This window comes from Lampetra fluviatilis, chromosome 39 (genome assembly GCF_964198595.1).
Source record: "Lampetra fluviatilis chromosome 39, kcLamFluv1.1, whole genome shotgun sequence".
NCBI classification, from domain to species: domain Eukaryota; kingdom Metazoa; phylum Chordata; class Hyperoartia; order Petromyzontiformes; family Petromyzontidae; genus Lampetra; species Lampetra fluviatilis.
This window is the reverse complement of record NC_136313.1, coordinates 222,917-246,327: the sequence shown is the minus strand read 5'-3', so window position 1 is coordinate 246,327 and position 23,411 is coordinate 222,917. Positions and strand designations below refer to the sequence as shown.

The 23,411-nt window shown below is 58.6% G+C and overlaps 1 protein-coding gene across 4 annotated transcripts; it reads right to left on the bottom strand.

Annotated features, from left to right (window-relative positions):
• Positions 1-385: 385 nt before the first annotated feature.
• On the bottom strand, positions 386-23,090 carry LOC144945800 (uncharacterized). 4 transcript variants are annotated; one of them, XM_078874326.1, is made up of 10 exons: positions 22,743-23,090; positions 20,519-20,636; positions 12,826-12,927; positions 8,059-8,172; positions 6,682-7,758; positions 5,308-5,384; positions 4,189-4,297; positions 3,471-3,698; positions 2,818-3,077; positions 386-2,403 (listed from the first exon to the last, which is right to left on the bottom strand). In XM_078874326.1, exons 5-10 carry the CDS (start codon positions 7,678-7,680, stop codon positions 2,253-2,255), a joined length of 1,824 nt encoding a protein of 607 aa, XP_078730452.1. In that variant the 5' UTR covers positions 7,681-7,758; positions 8,059-8,172; positions 12,826-12,927; positions 20,519-20,636; positions 22,743-23,090; the 3' UTR covers positions 386-2,252. The 4 variants fall into 4 exon arrangements, with proteins under 4 accessions (XP_078730452.1, XP_078730453.1, XP_078730454.1 ...); XM_078874327.1 differs by lacking the exon at positions 20,519-20,636; XM_078874328.1 differs by lacking the exon at positions 22,743-23,090 and having other exon boundaries at positions 20,501-20,838.
• Positions 23,091-23,411: the final 321 nt, after the last annotated feature.

Sequence of the window (23,411 nt, the reverse complement as noted above, 5' to 3'; positions counted from 1 at the left end):
GTCACACAGGAGATTGTTGTGACAACTCCACCGTTAACCTCCCCTCCATCCACCGTGCGGCCACATCACAAATGCAATGGGGTGGCAGTGCACCGCTGTCTTCCCACGGTGGCGTGGGGTGTCCAAGGCGACGCAGCCCCCCGCATCTCAAAAGGCCGTAACTCACGCCCGGTCCTTCGAAGCTGGAGTCATACCTGGGCTCACAGCCGGCGTGGCAGCACACTGCTTGTGCAGCCTGGCAGCACACTGCCAACACTCGTGCCTCACGGCCTGAGTTTGATTCTCAACACGAGCGTCTCTCTGTTCGGAGACCTATGTTCTCCCCCTGTTCTGCACGAATGGGTTTTCTCCGGATTTCTCGAGTTTCCACTCATCGCCAAAGCACACACACGCACAATATATCGGGGTATGGGCCAATCATCCCAATGCTTCACTATACCTCTGCAAATCACTCGATTGGGATTGCACACAGCAGCAACACCGGCCCTTGCTGCGAAAACTTGGCAGGACCCTCCTGAGAGACCTTCTGAGGCTTTCCCCAGGACACCAGCCGGGGGCAGCCCTAGAATTTCAAGCTTTTTTAATCAGTGCCCCCCTACATTAACATCTTCAACAAAAACCGTAAACACATTCAATATATATATTCTCTGGTAGACATGAATAGAACACCAATCTGTCGAGTTCACGGGGAGATGTGCCACCGCTGTTGGGAGTCACAAGTGGGGAAGGCATCACGAGCGGTTCGCGGCGTCGCGTAGTAGAGTGGAAGAAGCCGGACGCGAGACATTTTGCGCGACATCCCGAACCAAAATAATAAAGTGTCGAGAGGCTCGGCTCGAAGCCACGCTCAGCCCGGATGACGGGTGGACGCAGTCCGCCGCAGATGGCAAACCCTGCAAAAGTGCCACTGTGCCCCCGGTGCCAACGCACCATGCACGATGCTCACCACCTCCCTTCCGCACATCTATGAGCCAGTGTTGTAAATTCCACATTATCATGGCAAGGGCTCATTTGTCCCTTCCACAATTGACCGCTGTTAACGTACCACGTAATGATACTCATTTTAACAGCCCCAGGGCTGATTAAGTGCTCAAGTCGAAACCCGACCCATTTTTTTAAAAGCTCACACGACCGCAAGTTCTCCGCATGCACTCTGACCGGCACACCACCGGGCGGGCGTGTGGCGTGTGTGCGTGCGCACATACGTGTGCGCGTACGTGTGTCATGCACGCAAGTATCCACGCCGGTCCCATACAAACAGAAGCGGCCGTCATCCTCTTCTGTATGGCGATGTCACTCGTGGCAAAAAAACATCCGCGTTTGTGAGATGCAGTTGCACGCGGTCTCTCCTGGGCTCCAGGTGATCTGTGCCAAGTGCCCAATGGGCTGTACCAGGCACTCCGTGCCACATGTCCCACAACGTCTGATCTTTGCCTGGGTTCCCAGGTGGTTGTGTTGCAATCCACGTGCCGGCCGCTGCCTGCCGAGCACCAGGTAACCACGTGCTACTCTCTGTGTGCCGGTGCTCTTTGTGCCATACTCTGAAGCTCCACGTGCCAGTGCTCCGTCCGTGCCGGGTGTTCCGAACGGTTCGCGTTGGGCGCTCCGATCCGGACGATCTCGTGGCTCGACGCGTGCCGGAGTGGGGTTCGATTGTGACCCCCGTCTATCTGTTGACCCCCCCCCCCCCTCCACTGGTCATTGTTCCGTTCCCATGCCTGCAATCATCCCGAGAGGTTGCCCTCGAGTCTCGAGTGACCTCATTAGTCAACCGCGATCATTCCACTGCTGGATGACGGCCTCCCCCAGTCTTGTGCATTAATATCGGCACGTAACATCGAGTACGGTTCTAAGAACCCTTGCACAGACACCCTAACCGAACCCTATATAGTATTCTAACCCCGAAGGTTGGGGGAGGGGGGGTAATTATTCCGTGGGGAAGTCCTATTGCTGCAACGGTATTTGTACAATTCTGACGCTGGGGTCAAAATTCTACGGGGGGGGGGGGGGGGGGGTCAAACCACCCCCTTGCGCCGGCGCATGGAGCATACGAGACCCCCCCCCCCCACCCCGTGCCCCCTTGTGGTAGTTCAAGCCGCCCCTCCCTCCACGCCAGGTCGGGTAATTCTTCTCTTGCTGGGCTGCAATGCCGCTCCGAGTTGGCCCGTTAGTCGTGTACCTTCATCGACCCCCGGGAATTCTACCAACGATCTCGAGCCCCACGGGTCGGGAGGGGGGGGGGGGTGCTGCCGTCAGTGCCGTGGAGAGAACCGTGGGGCGTGGGGGGCCTCGGTGAACGACTTGAGCTCCACGGAGCCCGAGTCGGCGTCCAGCGACTTGCGCGAGAACAGCAGGCGCACGTCCGAGTGCAGGAACAGCTTCCCCGAGCGCGAGCTCAGGAACCTGATGGGGTGGGGGTGGTTGGTCATGGGGTCACGTGCGGAATAACGTGGCACAGACATGCGTAGAGCCAGGATCCCCACCACTACCACCACTACCAAAACAACTTAAAGACAAAGATCCCCTGTATAGCCTTAAGAGACTGCTGGGGCAAGTGCTGTTAGCGAGCACCTGTGAAGGCTGGCATGGCACACGAGGGGGTGGGTGGCCGACACCTCGCCCGGCTGCCTTTGTCTCCCCAGGGGCGATGTTTACGCACCAGCTACTTCTTTGAGGCTGATTCGACCAAGGGGAGGCCCAGTGCCGGTTCAGATATTGGTCACCGGGTCGCCGGGTTCATAGTGCAGCGCTCTAACCGCTATACCACAGCTCCCCACACCACTACCGCCACTACACACCTCCCTCATCTCCACTCACCTGAGGTGTATAAGGTAATGCAGGGCTCTGTGCGCGGTGCTACTGCTACTGCTGCTGCTGGTTGCGGTGGTGGTGGTGGGGAGGGGGTCGTGCGCCGCGGGGGCCGAGGTGGTGGCGGCCGCCCCCCCCGGCGGGCGCCGGCCCACGGGCACAGAGAAGGTGCGCTGGCGCAGGAAGGTGTGGTGCTCGGGTGGCATGTCGCGCAGGTCGTAGATCACCACGAACATCTTCACCACCGAGCCGCTCGGGTTAAATAGGGTCTGCCGGGGGAAAGGGGGCAGGGGGGGTCAGGGGTGAGGATGGTGAGCAGAGGGAAGGGGTGATGGGGGGGGGGTGAGAACAGAGCACGTTATGAGACTTGCGCTCCACTCCGGTCATGCAGTGCAGTGCTGGTTGTGCAGCAGCAGTGGTAGTGCAACGCACTGCTGGCAGTGCGGTGCTGCTAGTGCAGTGATGTACGTATGCACGCCGAACTTCCAACACAAAAAGCCGTCCTAGAGTAATGAGCACTGACGGTGCAGCGCTGGGAGCGCGGTCCTGGTCGCACAGGTCCGCCAGTGCCACTCTGCCACTGCACCGCGCTGACCCACGGCCGTGCGAGCGCACTGCTCGTCGTGCACCAATCCCGTGCCGCCGGCGGCGTCGGCGCTCACCATCTGGATGGTGCCGGCGCGCGGCACCTGGTACCCGCGCACGCCCAGCGGGCGCAGGTCGACGACGCCCAGGTACGGCGAGGGCGCCGCGTCCTCCGCCACGGAGAAGAAGGAGGCGAGCACGGGCAGCGACGCGTGCCTCGGGCAGAACGAGCCGCTGGCGCCCAGCTCCACCGTGAAGCCGTCCACGACGCCCGCCGGGGGCAGGCGGCCCTGCAGCGCCGACTCCTGCGCGGCGAGCGGCGCGTGTGCATGCGTGCGGTAAGGGGAGCCGCGGCGCGGTGGTTAGCGCGCCGCACTTCGAACCCGGCAACCCGAGTTCGATTCCTGCTCACGGCCACCAACACCGGTGACGATTGCCCAAGCCGGTCCTGAGCCACCCCTAGGTCGATTCATTCTTAAGCGAGTACCTGGTGCGGTTTTTATACATCGCCATTGGGGCGTGGTACTGGACGGCCACCGTCTCTCGTTGGCCGTGCCGGCCTTTACAGGTACTCGGTAACAGCACTTGCCCTAAGAGTCTGTTGGGGCTATATGGGGGATCTTTGTGTGCGTGCGTGCGTGAGATGGATGGTGGCAGTGGCGGCCGTTGGATTTCCCGTGCGAGCATTTCGAGGCGTCTCGGAAGATCCGATCGTGGCTACATGCGGTGTTCGCACCAACGGAACGGATGCTTCCCCCCCCCCCCCCGTCTCCTCCTCCCCCCCCAACTTCTCACCTCGAAGCTGCCCAGAAGGCCGAGGCGGTGGGGGGCGCGGGGTTTGGGCAGGGGCAGCGGCGTGGGCGACTCCCTGCCGCCGCCGTCGGCACGGGCCACTCCTCGCCACCTGGACAGCCACACAGGAAGTGAGACTCGCACTTGGCTTGGCTCCCTGTGTTCTAGGGAGAGTGGAGACGTTTCCGCACTTGGGGATTGTGCTTATGACCAGCTCCAGTTTGGCAGCAGAGGTCTCACTCCATATCAGTCAGGCGACATTATCTTTTCATGGGCTGTGTAACGCTGTGTGGAAGCTACCTGGTCTAGCACGCCATAATAAGCTCTTCTCAGACACAGTAATGCCCTGCCTTCTTTAGGCTTGCAAAACGTGCAGCCCTTTAAATAAACATTTGCGCTGGTTTGGAACATTCAGGCTGACCTGCCTATGATCCATCCTGGGTTTAACCAGAATGGATTGTGTGAGCTCACAGATCCTTGAAAGATCTGGACACATTCTTATCAGTGAGCTCCTCCAGCAGCCAAGGCTAAGTTGGCTGGGTCATGTAGCCTGCATGTTCAGCCACTGCATGCCCAAGCAGCTTCTGTTTGGCTGGATAGAGGAGACCAAACGAGCACAGTATGGGCTTGAGAAGAAATGGACTGATACGGTATGGGAGGATGTGGAGCTGAGTGGACTTGACAATGACTGGTACCAGCGGTGTCAAGATGAGCCTCTTTGGAGGAGGCTCGAGAAAGACGCTACTGGTCAGGTGGAGGCGGTCGCCCTCCAGCAAGAGCGGAGGGCGGAGGAGCGATGCGCACAAGCGGAGTGCCAGGCGGCTAAAACGCAGCGAGTTAGCACAGTGGTGACCACATGTGGTGCATCTGCCCTTTGTCTCAGTAGGTCAACCCTTGGCACCTGGGTCTGTTCCTTGACGTCCTACCGGCGAGACTTTGACACTTCACGTGGCCTCAAGGTGCACACAGTCTGGCACAATGCTGTGCTGATCACACCGGCGCTAGTGGCGAAAGGCGGTTCTTATTGTTGTTATACGTGCGTATACCTGCGTATGTGCATCTGTGTGTGCGTACGTGCGTGCGTCTATGCGTATCTGTGCGTGCGAGTGTGTCGCCACTCACGTGCCAAACAGCCCCATGGTTCGGAGCACCGCGGCCGGGCGATCGGGGCATTCGGGAAAACACTTTCGCGCAGGAACCTAGCGGCAAACGGAAAACACGCACACGCATGCCGGACACACAAACACACACACGCACGCCGACACACAAACACATACACGCACGCCAGACACACAAACACGCACACGCACGCCAGACACACAAACACGCACACGCACGCCAGACACACAAACACGCACGCCAGACACACAAACACGCACACGTTTACATACACGGAGCGACAGAGGCAATTAGAGAGACGGCTTCCACGTGAAGCCAGGCAGCCTGTGCGGCCATCTGAGATCTGTCCGCCCCCTGAACCCTCAGCCTGTGCGGCGCTCACGGACAGCCGAGCAGTCACGCGGGGCTGGGCATCGAGTCGCCGATTTGCGGCCAATGAGGAGGCGGCGCCGGTAGTTAACCGGGCGGTGGCGAGGGCTGATGGATCACGCGTCGACGAGATGCCATGCCCAGGCCTGCCAGGAGAAGGCGCTACAGGAAGCGAGGACTCCACCAGTTCCGTCTGTACGGGATAGAGCAGTCCGTGGCCATTACGCGATCTATGGATGTATCGCAAAAGATTTTTCGTAGACCTCAGGACAGATCAAACACTCTCAGCACATAATAGCAGCGTGTAGAGTGCTGGGTCGTGATTGGCTTAGGGCAGATGGGCAGTACTGTAGGCTCGGCCCCTTCCTCTGGTTATGCGTAGAGGGACACACGTGGAAAGACACGCTTAGGACACGCACAGAGGGACACGTGACTGGCATCCCAGAGTAACGTGGTGCATTGAGAAGTGAGGACGTGTGCACACACAGCTCGGATATTTGAATAATAATCTAGAGCCATTGGTAATCATAGCGTAACAAAGACAAAGATCCCCCGTATAGCCTTAACAGTGTAACACACATTCGCACACACACATCCAGCTTCTATGGCGTAAATAGACTTGTTAAAGCTGCTAAGATGGTAACAATGAGCGACATTTGATAACCGTATTTTATAGCAAGTAGAACAGAGGGCGCTGTTAGGGAGCAGGGAAGGAGGCGTGCTGCGTCCGCTGGCATTCGAGCCGAGTGAACCATGGCACATTGTCGGCCTTGTGCCGTACACGTGGTAAAGCCTGAGTTGGGCCAAGTGATGCTCGGTGTTGCGTGCCACATGGTTGGTTATATATGGTTGGTTAAGTTTGAATGCTTAGTTCATACAGAAGCTGCTAATGCAAAGTACAGTTACTATCAGCAATAGTAATGCTGCTTAAAGCTAAGCGTTAACGTGAGCATCCCACGAACGAAGCACAATTAATTCATTAATTGACAGCGACGTTATTAGCGTCACCTGCACGTCGCTGTGCTGCGCCAGGGCGTTGGCGCTGGGTGGTGGCGGCGTTGGCAACCGGTGGTGCCACGAGGCGAGGCCCGGCAGCCAGGGCGGAACGCTCCGCTTGGTCGGGGGCGACCGGCAGCCCGGGCCGCCGTCCCCCGCCGGCTCCTCGTCCCCCGGCGCCATGAGCAGCTTGCGCTTCGCTGCCGCCGCTTTGGCGAGCGCCTGCTGGGGGTTTGTTCGGGCCGGGGCCCCCTCGGGGGTTGCCCCCCCTCGCCGGGCCCAGCTCTCGGGCGTCACGTCACCCTCGGCGCCGGCGCCGCTCGGCGACACGGAACGGAGGCGCTTGGGGCACCGCGGCGCCGGCTCCGGCGTCCTCCTGGGCCCCCGCGCCACATCGGCAGGCGGCGCTGGAGCGGGGGTGGCCGTCGGCACGGCGCCGGCGTCGGGCCTCTGCGTCCCGCGCCCGCGGTTCGCGCCGGCGGGAGGGTCCGGGCCGCGCAGGGCAAGATGCTCCGCGATGTTGGCGACGATCCGTCTCCGGTGGACGGACGGGCCCAACGCGGCGCCGTTTTCGCACGCCCCGTGGCCCGGCGGCGCCCGCCGGCCCGGCGCGGGCCCCGCCACGCCGTCGCTAGGGCCCCTGTCGTCACTCCCGTGGGCGCTCGGTGCCGGCGGCGAGCGGGGCCCCGGGTCGGCCCGGCACCGGCCCGGTCGGCCCTCCGCGCCGCGCGGGCCCTCGCGGGCGGCAGCGGCGCCGGAGCACACGTAGGTGAGCAGCAGCTTGCCCACGATGGCCTTGCCCTGCGGGGGGGTGCGCTCGGAGCGCGGAGGGGGCGGTGCGCCGTAGAGCGCCGGCGGCCGGAGATCCTCGTCGCGCGGCGACGAGGACGGCCGCGGCGGCGGTGGCGCCTCTGGCGCCGCCATCACGCCCCCCGCCGGACGGTCCGGGTGGCGCGCCCCCTCCTCGCGATCCCGGCTCGCGGGGGGCAGCTCCGAAATGTTGAACCTCATGGCTGAAGCGCCGGCGAGGAGGGGGGGCTCACGCCGTAGAGGTCGAGGTGTCCGGCGGGGCCATGGTCCGGGCGAGGCCTGCGCGGTCACGCGGGGACGTCGCACGGGGACACTCGGAGTCGCTCGCGCCGCTCGGCAGAATGCGAGGAACGCAAGCGGTAGGCAGACGACACGCCGCCAATCGGCCACGCCGCTTCCCGTTACGTTGAATCGCAGAAACCCGTGGACTCGCACAGAGGCCCGCAGACTCGCGCAGGGACTCACGGACTCGCGCACGGTCCAGGAGACCGTCAGAGATTCAAAGACTCGCTAGAGGCCCGCAGGCTGGCACGCCAGTTTCCTCTCGGCCAACACGGCCAACCGGTGGCTGGGCCTCACCTGCTGGGGCCCTGCACAGCGGGCCACGCGCCATCACCACCGTCACCACCGTCACCACTGCCGTCACTCCAGGGGGGGCGCTCGCCGCATCGGCCCCCTCTTCCTCCCCTCCTCCTGAAGGACAAGATAAAAGCGGAGTCCGTCACTGCCATGTCCCCCTCGCGATTCAATATTTTTCACCATACCTCTCCATCTCCACCCACCCTGGTCCCCTGGCGTCACACACACAGTCCCCTCTCTACCCACCCTGGCGTCACACACACAGTCCCCTCTCCACCCACCCTGGCGTCACACACACAGTCCCCTCTCCACCCACCCTGGTCTCCTGGCGTCACACACACAGTCCCCTCTCCACCCACCCTGGCGTCACACACACAGTCTCCACTCCACCCACCCTGGTCGCCTGGCATCACACACACAGTCCCCTCTCCACCCACCCTGGCATCACACACAGTCCTCTCCACCTACCCTGGCGTCACACACAGTCCCCTCTCCACCCACCCTGGCATCACATACACACAGTCCCCTCTCCACCCACCCTGGTCGCCTGGCATCACACACACAGTCCCTCTCCACCCACCCTGGCGTCACACACACAGTCCCCTCTCCACCCACCCTGGTCCCCTGGCGTCACACACACAGTCCCTCTCCACCCACCCTGGCGTCACACACACAGACCCCTCTCCACCCACCCTGGTCCCCTGGCGTCACACACACAGTCCCTCTCCACCCACCCTGGCGTCACACACACAGTCCCCTCTCCACCCACCCTGGCGTCACACACACAGTCCCCTCTCCACCCACCCTGGTCCCCTGGCATCACACACACAGTCCCTCTCCACCCACCCTGGCGTCACACACACAGACCCCTCTCCACCCACCCTGGTCCCCTGGCGTCACACACACAGTCCCTCTCCACCCACCCTGGCGTCACACACACAGTCCCCTCTCCACCCACCCTGGTCGCCTGGCATCACACACATGGACCCCTCTCCACCCACCCTGGCGTCACACACACAGTCCCCTCTCCACCCACCCTGGTCGCCTGGCATCACACACACGGACCCCTCTCCACCCACCCTGGCGTCACACACACAGTCCCTTCTCCACCCACCCTGGCGTCACACACAGACCCCTCTCCACCCACCCTGGCGTCACACACAATCCCCTCTCCACCCACCCTGGTCCCCTGGCATCACACACACAGACCCCTCTCCACCCACCCTGGTATCACACACACAGACCCCTCTCCACCCACCCTGGTCCCCTGGCGTCACACACACAGACCCCTCTCCACCCACCCTGGTCCCCTGGCGTCACACACACAGTCCCTCTCCACCCACCCTGGCGTCACACACACAGTCCCTCTCCACCCACCCTGGCATCACACACACAGTCCCCTCTCCACCCACCCTGGTCCCCTGGCGTCACACACACAGACCCCTCTCCACCCACCCTGGCGTCACACACACAGTCCCTTCTCCACCCACCCTGGTCCCCTGGTCTCAACACCGAGACTACTCCCTGGTGCCGTGGCAAGTACTCAATGTGTGCGACACTCTGATCACATCGCGCTTGCTGGCCCACAGCATCGCTGCCCTCGCTGCCCCGAGTGTTGATCATTCCGTTCCGGAATCCACCGCATTGTCCCCCCCGGCCCCTCCCCCATGCGCGAATCACGATTTTTGTCAGCGTGCATCATCGAACCGCATTCTTGCGATGCCGAACGTCGCTTCCGTAACACCGCCACACTCCGCAGTCCCCGTCACCGGGCGAAACAAACTCACCGTGATCATTCCTGAAGCTCAGCAGATGTGCTCCACTAACTCGCCCACCCACTCACTCACCCACTCGCCATGCGGACAACCCGGTCCACCATCCACTCGTTCACCCACTCACTCGTTCACCGACTGTCACTGGTATTGACTGTGAGCACCCACGTGTCCCGTAGAGTGCGTGTGTATTGGGTACGCGTGGATCGATGATCGATACGTCGTTTAGAGTCGGGGTTCTACAGCGTACCCAGCTGCGTGCAACGGGTCCCACGTGACACTGCAGCCACTGGGGGTGCTACCATTCACCGCTTTGCTTGAAGCGGTATCAGCAGCATCAGTGGCAGCAGCAGTAACAGCTACTACACCACCACCTCCACACCACACCCACTACAACACCACCACCTCCACACCCACTACTACACCACCACCTCCACACCACACCCACTACTACACCACCACCTCCACACCACACCCACTACTACACCACCACCATCATCTCCACACCCACTACTACACCACCACCACTACTACACCACCACCACCATCCCCACTACTACACCACCACCACCCCCACTACTACACCACCACCTCTACCCCCACTACTACACCACCACCTCCACACCCACTACTACACCACCACCTCCACACCCACTACTACACCACCACCTCCACACCCACTACTACACCACCAACTCCACACCCACTACTATACCACCACCTCCACACCCACTACTACACCACCACCTCCACACCACACCCACTACTACACCACCACCACCTCCACACCCACTACCACACCATCACCTCCATACCCACTACTACACCACCACCACCTCCACACCCACTACCACACCATCACCTCCATACCCACTACTACACCACCACCTCCACACCCACTACTACACCACCACCATCACCTCCACACCCACTACTACACCACCACCTCCACACCCACTACTACACCACCACCATCACCTCCACACCCACTACTACACCACCACCTCCACACCCACTACTACACCACCACCTCCACACCCACTACCACACCATCACCTCCACACCCACTACTACACCATCACCACCACCCCCACTACCACACCATCACCTCCACACCCACTACCACACCACCACCACCACACCCACTACCACACCATCACCTCCACACCCACTACCACACCATCACCTCCACACCCACTACTACACCACCACCTCCACACCCACTACCACACCATCACCTCCACACCCACTACCACACCATCACCTCCACACCCACTACCACACCACCACCACCACCCCCACTACTACACCACCACCTCCACACCCACTACTACACCACCACCATCACCTCCACACCCACTACTACACCACCACCTCCACACCCACTACTACACCACCACCATCACCTCCACACCCACTACTACACCACCACCATCACCTCCACACCCACTACTACACCACCACCTCCACACCCACTACTACACCACCACCTCCACACCCACTACCACACCATCACCTCCACACCCACTACTACACCATCACCATCACCTCCACACCCACTACTACACCACCACCTCCACACCCACTACTACACCACCACCATCACCTCCACACCCACTACTACACCACCACCTCCACACCCACTACTACACCACCACCTCCACACCCACTACCACACCATCACCTCCACACCCACTACTACACCATCACCACCACCTCCACACCCACTACTACACCACCACCAACACCTCCACACCCACTACTACACCACCACCTCCACACCCACTACTACACCACCACCATCCCCACTACTACACCACCACCACCCCCACTACTACACCACCACCTCCACCCCCACTACTACACCACCACCATCACCTCCACACCCACTACTCCACCACCACCACCACCACCCCCACTACTACACCACCACCTCCACCCCCACTACTACACCACCACCACCCCCACTACTACACCACCACCTGCACACCCACTACTACACCATCACCATCACCTCCACACCCACTACTACACCACCACCTCCACACCCACTACTACACCACCACCAACACCTCCACACCCACTACTACACCACCACCTCCACACCCACTACTACACCACCACCAACACCTCCACACCCACTACCACACCATCACCTCCACACCCACTACTACACCATCACCATCACCTCCACACCCACTACTACACCACCACCTCCACACCCACTACTACACCATCACCATCACCTCCACACCCACTACTACACCACCACCTCCACACCCACTACTACACCACCACCAACACCTCCACACCCACTACTACACCACCACCTCCACACCCATTACTACACCACCACCATCCCCACTACTACACCACCACCACCCCCACTACTACACCACCACCTCCACACCACTACTACACCACCACCTCCACCCCCACTACTACACCACCACCACCCCCACTACTACACCACCACCTGCACACCCACTACTACACCACCACCACCATCCCCACTACTACAGCACCACCACCTCCACCTCCACTACTACACCACCACCCCCACTACTACACCACCACCTGCACACCACCATTACTACACCACCACCTGCACACCCACTACTACACCACCACCACTACGACACTACCACCACCCCCAGTGGCAGCTGCCTCTGGGTGTCAGAGCGTCACGTGCCGGTGTTCGTTACCCAACACAGTTGGACGTGAGGCAAACCGGTTTTTACCGGTTTATTCACGCGGTTACCGGTAACGCAATCGTGTTTTTGTTTAAACCGCCCTACCGCTTGGCGCACTGTAACCCACAGCAACCGGTAACCGCATGGAGAAATACGACCGGTTACCGGTTTGACGCACTCAAGGAAATGAGCGAGCGTGGGAGCGAGCAGACACGGGGGGGTGGGGGGGGTCTCCGGCTCCGGTGTCGAACCGTGACCCCGCCGGCTCGGGGGGAGGGGGGCGGGGGGGACTCCGCCGTTACCTCTCCTCTCTGCCTTGGGGAGGAGCGGCGCGCGGGCTGAGCACGCGGCGTCAAATGCCGGCTCGGTGGTGGCTCCTGTTGGAGCGGCGAGACTGGGAACAGCTGATCACGTACGGAGGGGGGAGGGGGCGGTGGGGGGAGAGAGGGGGGAGAGAGGGGGGAGAGAGGAGGGGAGGGAGGGGGCAGGGGGGAAAGGGGTGGCGCAAGACAGTGTCAGACGGAGAATGACAGAGACGTGTGTGTGGAGTGACATCGCTGGGTGTCACCAGGCCCTACAGGACAGGGTGTGTGGGTGCCCACCAAAGGGGAAGGTCGGGTGAGGCCATGGCACTTTGGTTGACCCGGGAGGACACGTGACCGGTTAAGTGGACAGAGGGGCCCCCAGAGGGGGCTAGGGGGGTCACGTGATTGGGGCCCAGGTCCTTCCCGAGGGTGCTAGAAGGTGGGCGTGGCCAAGGGCGGAGCCGGCCACGCCCACAGAGAATATCGGCCGGGTCCCGAGAGGCACCGCCGGGGTTGTTGTTCATCCCGGGAAAGAAACCCTTCGTCTGCGATCTCCGTTCTACGAGTCTTCCAGCACGTGGACCCGGGCAGATGCTGTTGGTCCCGGGTCCGTAGTAACAGTTACGTGGTAACTAGTGTAGTAACTAGTGTAGTAACTAGTGTAGTAACTAGTGTAGTAACTAGTGTAGTAACTAGTGTAGTTAGCCGGGTGGTCACCACCCGAGGTTGTTATTCTGTTAAGGGGAAGTAACCCCGTGTGTTGGAACTAAATAAATGCGCTGCCTCCAAAGTCGACGTCTATGCAGTGATATCCAGCGATGTCACTACATATGTATGTTGAACTGATTTCGCACCGTACATAACCAACCGTGATAATCGGGAGGTACGGGGATCGGGGAGAGATGGGGACACTGGGCGTAGTTCAACGAGAGACGCACCCGCGGGCAGAGACCGACAGAGCCCAGCGACTTGTCAGGCGACGCTCAACACCAGGTGATGGGGGGGGGGGTCGTTCTAGGGGCGCTTGCGACAACCGAGGGACACTGGGAGCCGCAGGGAATTCCATCTCCCGATGCAACTCAGCTCATCACGGCGACAGCAGCAGCAGTGCTGACACGCATTGGGGAACAGCAGCAGCAGAGCAACAGCAGTAAGGCAGCAGCAGCACAGCAGCAGCACAGATACAGCAGCAGCACAGAAACACAGCAGTAACACGGCAGCAGCACACAGGAACACAGCAGTAACATGGCAGCAACAACCGCCATTCACCACTAAGTGGCGGTGACGTCACCACGACGCTTGTGCCAGGCTATGTGCACCTTGAGGCCACGTGAAGTGTCGAATGCCCGCTGGCAAGAGAGGTCACGGGGCAGACCCAGCAGGTGCCACGGGTCGACTGACTGAGATGACCGAGATGACTGGCTGATGCACCACTTGTGCCCCCTACTGTGCCAACTTGCTGTGCTTTAGCCACCCGGCGCTCCGCTCGTTGTTGTGAGCGTCGCTCCTCTGCCCTCCGTTGTTGTTGCAGGGCGACTGCCTCCAACTGTCCAGCAGCGTCTTTCACGATCCTCCTCCACAGAGGCCGATTTTGACACCGCTGGTACCAGTCATCGGCAAGTCCACTCAGCTCCACATCCTCCTGTACCACATCACTTAATCTCTTCTCTAGCCCGTGCCGCGCCCGTTTAGCCCCCTCTATCCGGCCGAACAAAAGCTGGGCATGCGGGCTACATGACCCAGCCAACGCAGCTTTGCCTGCTGGAGGAGCTCACCGATGGGACTTTGCCCAGATCTTTCAAGGATTTGTGAGGTACTCACACAATCCAGCCTGGTTAAACCCAGGATGGATTGTAGGCAGGCCAGCCAAAATGCTCCATTAGGGGGGTCCACGTTTCGCAAGCGTAGAGAAGGGAGGGAATGACCGTGGCTGAGAAGACTTGAAGCTTCGTGCGGAGCGACAGTTCAGGTAGCTTCCACATAGCGTTACGCAACCGATGAAAAGATAATGCCGCTCGACTGATTCTGAGTGAGACCTCTGCTGTCAAACCGGAGCCAGTCATGAGCACACTGCCCAGGTATGGGGAACTCTGCACTCTCTCCACAACTGCCCCATCACCGATTGGAGTTGTGGGGGTGGAGTGCCCGATGGTACAAAATACCCAGGCAGGTGCTTAGTTTTGGTGGGGCTGATGGTAAGGACCCACCTCTTAGTGGCACGCTCCAGTTTCAGCAGAAGCGCCTCCAACTCCTCCTCTGAGTGAGCGGCAATTACCAAATCGGCATACATAATGTGGTTGACCAATAGGGAGCCATCCCTTGACCGCAAGCGGGCATCAATCAGCCTCCCATTGTATCTGTACCAGATGGAAAATCCTCTGGTACAGCCATCAAAGGCTTCATGAACTACGTGGTCCAAAAAGATGTTAAATAATGTGGGAGCCAGAGGACATCCCTGTCGCACCCCAAGGTGAACAGGGAATGGCTCCGACTCCCGGCCACGTAGTTTTAACCGGGCCCGCTCACCATCATCAAGGTCCTTAATGATCGTGAGCAGAGGATCAGGGACTCCGAAAGCACGAACCCAGAGCCCAGGCCTACTGATGGTATCATAGGCCTTGACCAGGTCAATAAAGCAGAGATGTAGGTTTTGTTGGAATTCCCTACAACTCTGCTGCAGCAAACGGACAGAAAATATGGCATCTGTGCAGGACCACCCTTTTTTGAAACCACATTGAGGCTCCGCAAGCCTCTCCTCAGCGTGCCTAGCAAGGCGATGTTGAATAATCCTTGCCAGGACCTTTCCCGGCACACTGAGGAGTGAGATGCCCCTGTCGTTGTTACAGTCTGTGCGGTCCCCCTTTTTAAAGAGGGGGACCACCAGGGCATCCTTCGAATCCTGCGGAACCCGTCCAGTGGTCCAGACTGTTGTTATGATGTCATGTAGGGCAGTCTGTGTACAAACGCCACCCTCTTGGGAGATCATCTCTGCCCGGTGCCTTTCCTGGTCTCAGACTCTGGATCGCCTTTAGTACTTCCTCAACAGATGGCACCTCAGCCAGCCACTCACAGGGGGCGACTTCTTCTTCCAACATGGCAGCACACACAGTAACACACACTGGAACACGGCAGTAACACGGCAGCACACACAGCAGAAACACAGCAGCAATACAGATACACAACAGCAGCAGCAGCATAGTAGTGGCAGTGATTGCAGAGCGAGGGGAGGAGGATGCGTGGGGCGCTCTCTCTTCATACGGCCACTTTAGAAGCAGAGGGGGGTGGTGGGAACTTTGTGCTCCCTGGCTCCCCCAATACGACTCCGGGTGAATCAATGAGCAGGGGCCTTGCGCCAAGGCGAAGCAGGGGCACAGCCAGGAGGCACGGCAGGGAGGGGCGGGTGCAGGGGGGTTGGCGGTGTCAGCGCTGCACTGGGATTGTGACAATACAGCACAACGCAGCACAACACCGTGTACACACACCATAGCAATGGAACAGCGTGAATTGATGATCACCATAGCAACATAGACAGCAATAGCACACGCCGCAGGGAAATGCTACGGCAAAAATGGACGCTGTAGGGCATGTGTGTCCCGATTGGCTGTGCATAGGCATTCTGGGTCGCAATTTGATTTAAGAATCGGATCTTGGTTCATCTCATCAGCTCTGTCCCGTCCGCTCTCTCTCGTCCGTCCGGTCCCCTCAGTGTCATCCGCTCCATCCCCTCCATCCTGTCCGCGGTGCAGTCCCCGTCCGCTGTCCCGTCCGCTCTGTCCCGTCCGCTCTGTCCCATCCACTCCATTCCCTCCGTCCCGTCTGATGCATCTCGTCCACTCCGTCTCGTCCACTCAGTTACGATCGTATGTACGTTGAATTTATTTTTCACCGTAAGTAGCCAACCGTGCTAATCGGAGGTGCGGTCGGCCAGTAACAAACAACCCTATTGAAGGTTAATACATTGAGGGCGTCAAGTGATTGGTGACAAGATGCCAAGCAGGTGCTTAGTTTTGGTGGGGCTGATGGTGAGGCCCCACCTCTAAGCGGCATGCTCCAAGTTCAGCAGGAGAGCCTCCAACTCCTTCTCAGAGTGAGCAGTAATTACCAGATCATCAATATGCAAAACATGGTTGACCAATAGGGAGCCGTCCCTAGACCGCACCCGGGAATCGATCAGTCTCCCACTATGTCTATACCAGATGGAAATTCCTCCAGTATAGCCATGGAAAACTTCTCAAACTTGCTTAGTCAAAAACGATGTAAAAAAAATTGGGAACCAGAGGTCATCTCTGTTGCACCCCAAGGTGAACAAGGAATGGCTCTGACTCCCGGCCACGTAGCTTTACCCTGGCCTGCTCACCATCACGAAGGTCCGTAATGATTGTGAGCAGAGAGTCAGGCACTCTGAAAGCACGAAGAACAACCCAGATCCCTGGCCTATTGATGGTATCTCCGCATCTCCGATTAGCACGACTGGCTATGTACCGTGCCTTGACCATGTCAACACCTCTATCACAGAAACTTTGAACGATTTAGACCACAGGCTACCAATTAAATACATAGTACGCTACAAAGTCATCATTATCATCCGATTAACATACAGCAATACACAACCAAGCTCATGTACCTTACATCATATATTAAACTATTTCTTATTTTACCAGGTAAGGGCCACTGAGCTATGTAGCTCTTTTTTAGAAGCGACCTGGCCACAAATGATAGGTCAACGAAGTGGCTTATCACGTGGACATTTATAGCAGCAAAATACTCTAAATGTGGGGGAATCTGAGGAAAATCCACGCGACCACGGAGAGATCATGCAAACTCCAAATACACAGCAGGCGTCAGGGTCGAGCGCACGACCTCCTGCATACCTGGCAAGGGAGTTAACACATCGCCACCGCAGCGCGCTGCAAATCAAGCAAAGCAATGTATCACTTCGCTCCACATCCACCCACTCCTCCAACCACCAGCACACAAACCACGTGGTTGGACAGATCTTTGCCATTGGCAGCAGCGCGCCTCTGCAAGAACCTCCTGGAAGGAGTCCGCACATTCGACTCCACAAAAACAACGAAGATCCCCCGTATAGCCTTAGCCAGAGGTGTGGACTCGAGTCATGTGACTTGGACTCGAGTCAGACTCGAGTCATGAATTTGATGACTTGCGACTCGACTTGGACTTGCATAACAATGACTTTGTCCCACCTATGAGATGTGGACTCGAGTCATGTGACTTGGACTCGAGTCAGACTCGAGTCATGAATTTGATGACTTGCGACTCGACTTGGACTTGCATAACAATGACTTTGTCCCACCTCTGGCCTTAGCAGACTGCCGGGGCAAGTGCCACATTCACATTCACAACTTAACTGCACCGCGCTTTGCACTTGAATACAGCTAACTCACAGCCAGAACTTTTTTTTTAAATATTTTAAACAACCGTAAATAGTTCGTAAATATCGATTTCTTTTATGATCGTTTTAGAATCGTCCACGTGATGTTGGGTTTTAATGAGATGATGGCGCTTTGAGTGGCTGATTTGTGCCAGAAATGCGCCACGTGTGTCAACAAAATTAAACTTGACTCAACCACCGATCCACTCACCCACCCACTTGCAGTATATCATTATCTGTGTTTATGTTGAGTATTAATGAGATGATGGCGCTTTGAGTGGCGGATTTGTCCCAGAAATGCGCCACGTGTTACCAAAAATAACATTCACTCGATGTGGCTTCGATGACTTCATCAACACTCAGGCAGCACGGGAGTGGAAACGAGCGCATGTGCACACACACACGGCACACACACGCGCACACACACACGCACGCGCACACACGGCACACACACACGCACGCGCACACACACACACACGCATACACACACACGCACGCACACACACGCGCACACACGCACACACACACGCACACACACACGCACACACACGGCACACACACACGGCACACACACACACGCGCGTGTACTGCCCCTGGCGTCCTGGCGTACGCACCACAAACGGCGCAGTACTCAGGACACCCCGCAGCACACAGCAGGCAGTACACCCCCCACAACACACATCGCAGAAGATGCAACAGACGCACTGTGCACCTCACAGTACACAGTGGTAGTACACACACAGTAGTGACAGTACACACACAGTAGTGACAGTACACACACTGTAGTGACAGTACACACACTGTAGTGACAGTACACACTAGTGACAGTACACACACTAGTGACAGTACACACACTGCAGTGACAGTACACACACAGTAGTGACAGTACTCACACAGTAGTGACAGTACACACACTGTAGTGACAGTACACACACTGTAGTGACAGTACACACTAGTGACAGTACACACACTGCAGTGACAGTACACACACTGCAGTGACAGTACACACACAGTAGTGACAGTACTCACACAGTAGTGACAGTACACACAGTACACACACAGTAGTGACAGTACACACAGTAGTGACAGTACACACACAGTAGTGACAGTACACACAGTAGGACAGTATACGCACAGTAGTGACAGTACACACACAGTAGTGACAGTACACACAGTAGTGACAGTACACACACAGTAGTGACAGTACACACTGTAGTGACAGTACACACACAGTAGTGACAGTACACACTGTAGTGACAGTACACACACAGTAGTGACAGTACACACACAGTAGTGACAGTACACACAGTACACACACAGTAGTGACAGTACACACAGTACACACACAGTAGTGACAGTACACACAGTAGTGACAGTACACACACAGTAGTGACAGTACACACAGTAGGACAGTATACGCACAGTAGTGACAGTACACACACAGTAGTGACAGTACACACAGTAGTGACAGTACACACACAGTAGTGACAGTACACACTGTAGTGACAGTACACACACAGTAGTGACAGTACACACTGTAGTGACAGTACACACACAGTAGTGACAGTACACACACAGTAGTGACAGTACACACAGTACACACACAGTAGTGACAGTACACACAGTAGTGACAGTACACACTGTAGGACAGTACACACACAGTAGTGACAGTACACACAGTAGTGACAGTACACACAGTAGTGACAGTACACACTGTAGTGACAGTACACACACAGTAGTGACAGTACACACAGTAGTGACAGTACACACACAGTAGTGACAGTACACACTGTAGTGACAGTACACACACAGTAGTGACAGTACACACAGTAGTGACAGTACACACACAGTAGTGACAGTACACACACAGTAGTGACAGTATGTACAGTACACACAGTAGTGACAGTACACACAGTAGTGACAGTATGTACAGTACACACAGTAGTGACAGCACACACAGTGGTGACAGCACACACTGTAGTAACAGTACACACACAGTAGTGACAGTATGTACAGTACACACAGGACAGTACACACAGTGGTGGCAGCGTGTACAGTACACACCGTACTGTCAGTATGTACAGTAGAGACACAAGAGCGACAGTACACACAGTGGTGGCAGCGTGTACAGTACAGACAGTACTGTCACTATGTACAGTACACATACCGGAGCGACAGTACACACTGTGCTGTCAGTATGTACAGTACACACAGGACAGTACACACAGTCGTGGCAGCGTGTACAGTACACACCGTACTGTCACTATGTACAGTACACACCGGAGCGACAGTACGCACCGAGTCGTGCGCCGGTCCGCGTCTCTCTCTCTGCTCGCCACCGAACTCCAACCCCTCCCAGCCGGGCGCGAGGACACCGCGTACCCGACAAGAAGGGGCCCCGAGGGGCACTCGGCCTCTATCGGCCACAAAAGACGCGACGGGCAATTAACAATTACACGCACTCCCAAAACTGCCTCTCGGCGCATGCTAATAACGACTTCGAGTGTCAAGTCGCCGAGCGAAGCTCACGTAACTCGCCAGATATGCCTTGGAATGTCCTCAAAAAACGCTGCCGGATGAGTATCACGCGTAAATGCCAACGCATAGAGACTTCAACCATATCTGGTCATCGCACCCAAAAGCTTTCTGCACAACGAGTGCCAGAAAGCCACTCGAATTTTCGTCGTCCAAAACAATAACATTTTGGACCCCCCCCCCTCTCTCTCTCCCCCTCTCCCCCCCCCAAACAAAAGGCGACGACCATCGAAGCGAACAGAGAAAAAAAATCACCGTAAAAATCGCTTCGTTGTCAACTCGGCTCGCCGTACGTCGCGACCCCCCCTACGACCCCCCGTGCGGGTCCCCCCACCCCCCCCTGCGCGTGCTCGCGAGGTAACAGCTGTTTCCGGGGCCGGGCACGTGGAGCCGCGGCAGCAGCAGCAGCCCACAAGCGTCGCTCGCTCCACGCTATCGTTGCTTGATTTGAGCAACTTTTCTCTCTCTCTCGACGGTTTCCAAGGCGACAGAATTTGTTTGCCATGGCGGGGGGGACTGAGTTGCTAGAAAACTCCAGCAGCGACTTTCTGAGACGAGGGCGGAATTCTGCGGGAGTTTCAGGAGCGATTGATCGCGGTTCGTGTCCGCCGCGCTGTGCCTGGTGATCGCGGTGCAGCTGCATGTGGTGAGCTGTGTCGGGGGGACGGGCGGAGACTGGAGCTGTGGTGTGAGGATCCCGAGTTTCCACTGTGGGGGTTGCGACTCGGTGAATGCGTCTCGCGAGGTGACAGGGGGCCTGGCAACTCTCCCGGGGCTGTCGAGGCAGGGGCAGGCGTGAGAATCACTGTCGCGGTGCCGTTGGCATATCGACGCCCCCCCCCCCTGCCGATGAGACATTCCCGAACACTCGGTACAGCAACATCGTCATCAACGGGCCACGCTCAATCCACTGCTGGATGAAGGCGCCACCCCTCTCCCCTTCCCCCATAAGCTGCTGCTGTCGCCTCTCACGATTCCGCGACGTCATAACAGCCGGGAGCGCAAGAGCGGATCGTGTCGCTCCGTCTCCAACGGCGAACGTCCGACAGGCCACCACCGGTCCCCGTCCAGCCACGGCCGTGCGAGCCCCCCCTAGGCCCCCCCCTAGGGCCCCCTCTAGGGCCAAGCCTAGGGCCCCCCCTAGGGACCCCCCCCCCTCTTTGCTCTTCGCTTGTGGCATCATGTGCAGGCTGGCAAGCCCCCGTCTAATCCTCCGATCCACAGCGGAATTTTTGTCCCTTTTTTTCTCACTGCCCCCGCTCGGGGAAAATGTCCTCCCGGTACCACCACCACCAGCACCACCACCACCAGCACCACCAGCACCACCAGCAGCAGCACCACCAGCAGCAGCACCAGCAGCACCACCACCAGCACCACCAGCACCACCAGCAGCAGCACCAGCACCACCAGCACCACCACCAGCACCACCAGCACCACCAGCACCACCACCAGCACCACCACCACCAGCACCACCAGCACCACCACCAGCAGCAGCACCAGCACCACCAGCACGACCAGCAGCACCACCACCAGCACCACTAGCACCACCACCAGCACCACCACCAGCACCACCAACACCACCACCAGCACCACCACGAGCAGCACCACTAGCACCACCAGCACCACCACCACCACCAGCACCACTAGCAACACTAGCACTACCACCAGCACCACCAGCAGCACTACCACCAGCAGCACCACCAGCACCACCAGCACCACCACCAGCACCACCACCAGCACCACCACCATCAGCACCACCACCACCAGCACCACCACCAGCACCACCACCACCACCAGCACCACCAGCAGCACCACCACCAGCACCACCACCACCAGCACCACCACCACCAGCACCACCACCAGCACCACCACCAGCACCACTACCACCAGCCGCGTCTCACGCCGGGAACCGGGCACCCTCACGCGAGTCCCGTGCGCCCCACGGTGCGCGAGGAGGCAGTGAGAGGGGGGGGGCGCCGCCGCTTACCAACAACGACGACGGCTTGGCTCTTGCGATGTCTCCTGGCGAATATTCACGTCTTGACCGCAGCGGCAGCAGCAGCCGCTGTGCTGCTGCTGCTGCCGTGTCGCAGCGGGCCGACTGCCAGACGGCGGCTGCCTTGCAACGCGCAGACTCGCTGGTGTATCGCCAGCGCTGGGAGTCGAGCCCGCGTGCCGCTGGCTGTGTGGCCCTGCGCAGCGAGAGAGGCGACTTGCACTGCGCTTCTCGCCTCCACGGTAGCAGTGGAGCGATGATGGAGGCGAGCGGCAGGGGAACAATCTGGGCCCGTCAGCCGAGCGGCGCTCTCCTCCTCCCTGTGACGCGCGGCTACGTCCATTACCCTCCCCCCATTCCTCACCTCACCCCCCCCACCCTCCCATCCCTCAACTCACTCCCCCCACTTCACTCCCCCCATCCCTCCCATCCCTCACCTCACTCCCCCATCCCTCACTCCGCTCCCCCATCCCTCACTCCACTCCCCTCACTTCACTCCCCCCCATCCCTCCCATCCCTCTCCTCACTCCCCCCATCCCTCACTTCACTCCCCTCACTTCACTCCCCCATCCCTCACTCCACTCCCCTCACTTCACTCCCCCCCATCCCTCCCATCCCTCTCCTCACTCCCCCCATCCCTCCCATCCCTCACTCCCACAT

Coding starts and splice junctions, on each gene's coding strand:
- LOC144945800 (XM_078874326.1), bottom strand. CDS start 7,680: ATGAGGTTCAACATTTCGGAGCTGCCCCCCGCGAGCCGGGATCGCGAG. Junction 4,298..5,307: donor ACCATGGGGCTGTTTGGCAC/GTGAGTGGCGAC, acceptor GTGGCTGTCCAG/GTGGCGAGGAGTGGCCCGTG. Junction 3,699..4,188: donor GCCTTCTGGGCAGCTTCGAG/GTGAGAAGTTGG, acceptor CTCGCCGCGCAG/GAGTCGGCGCTGCAGGGCCG.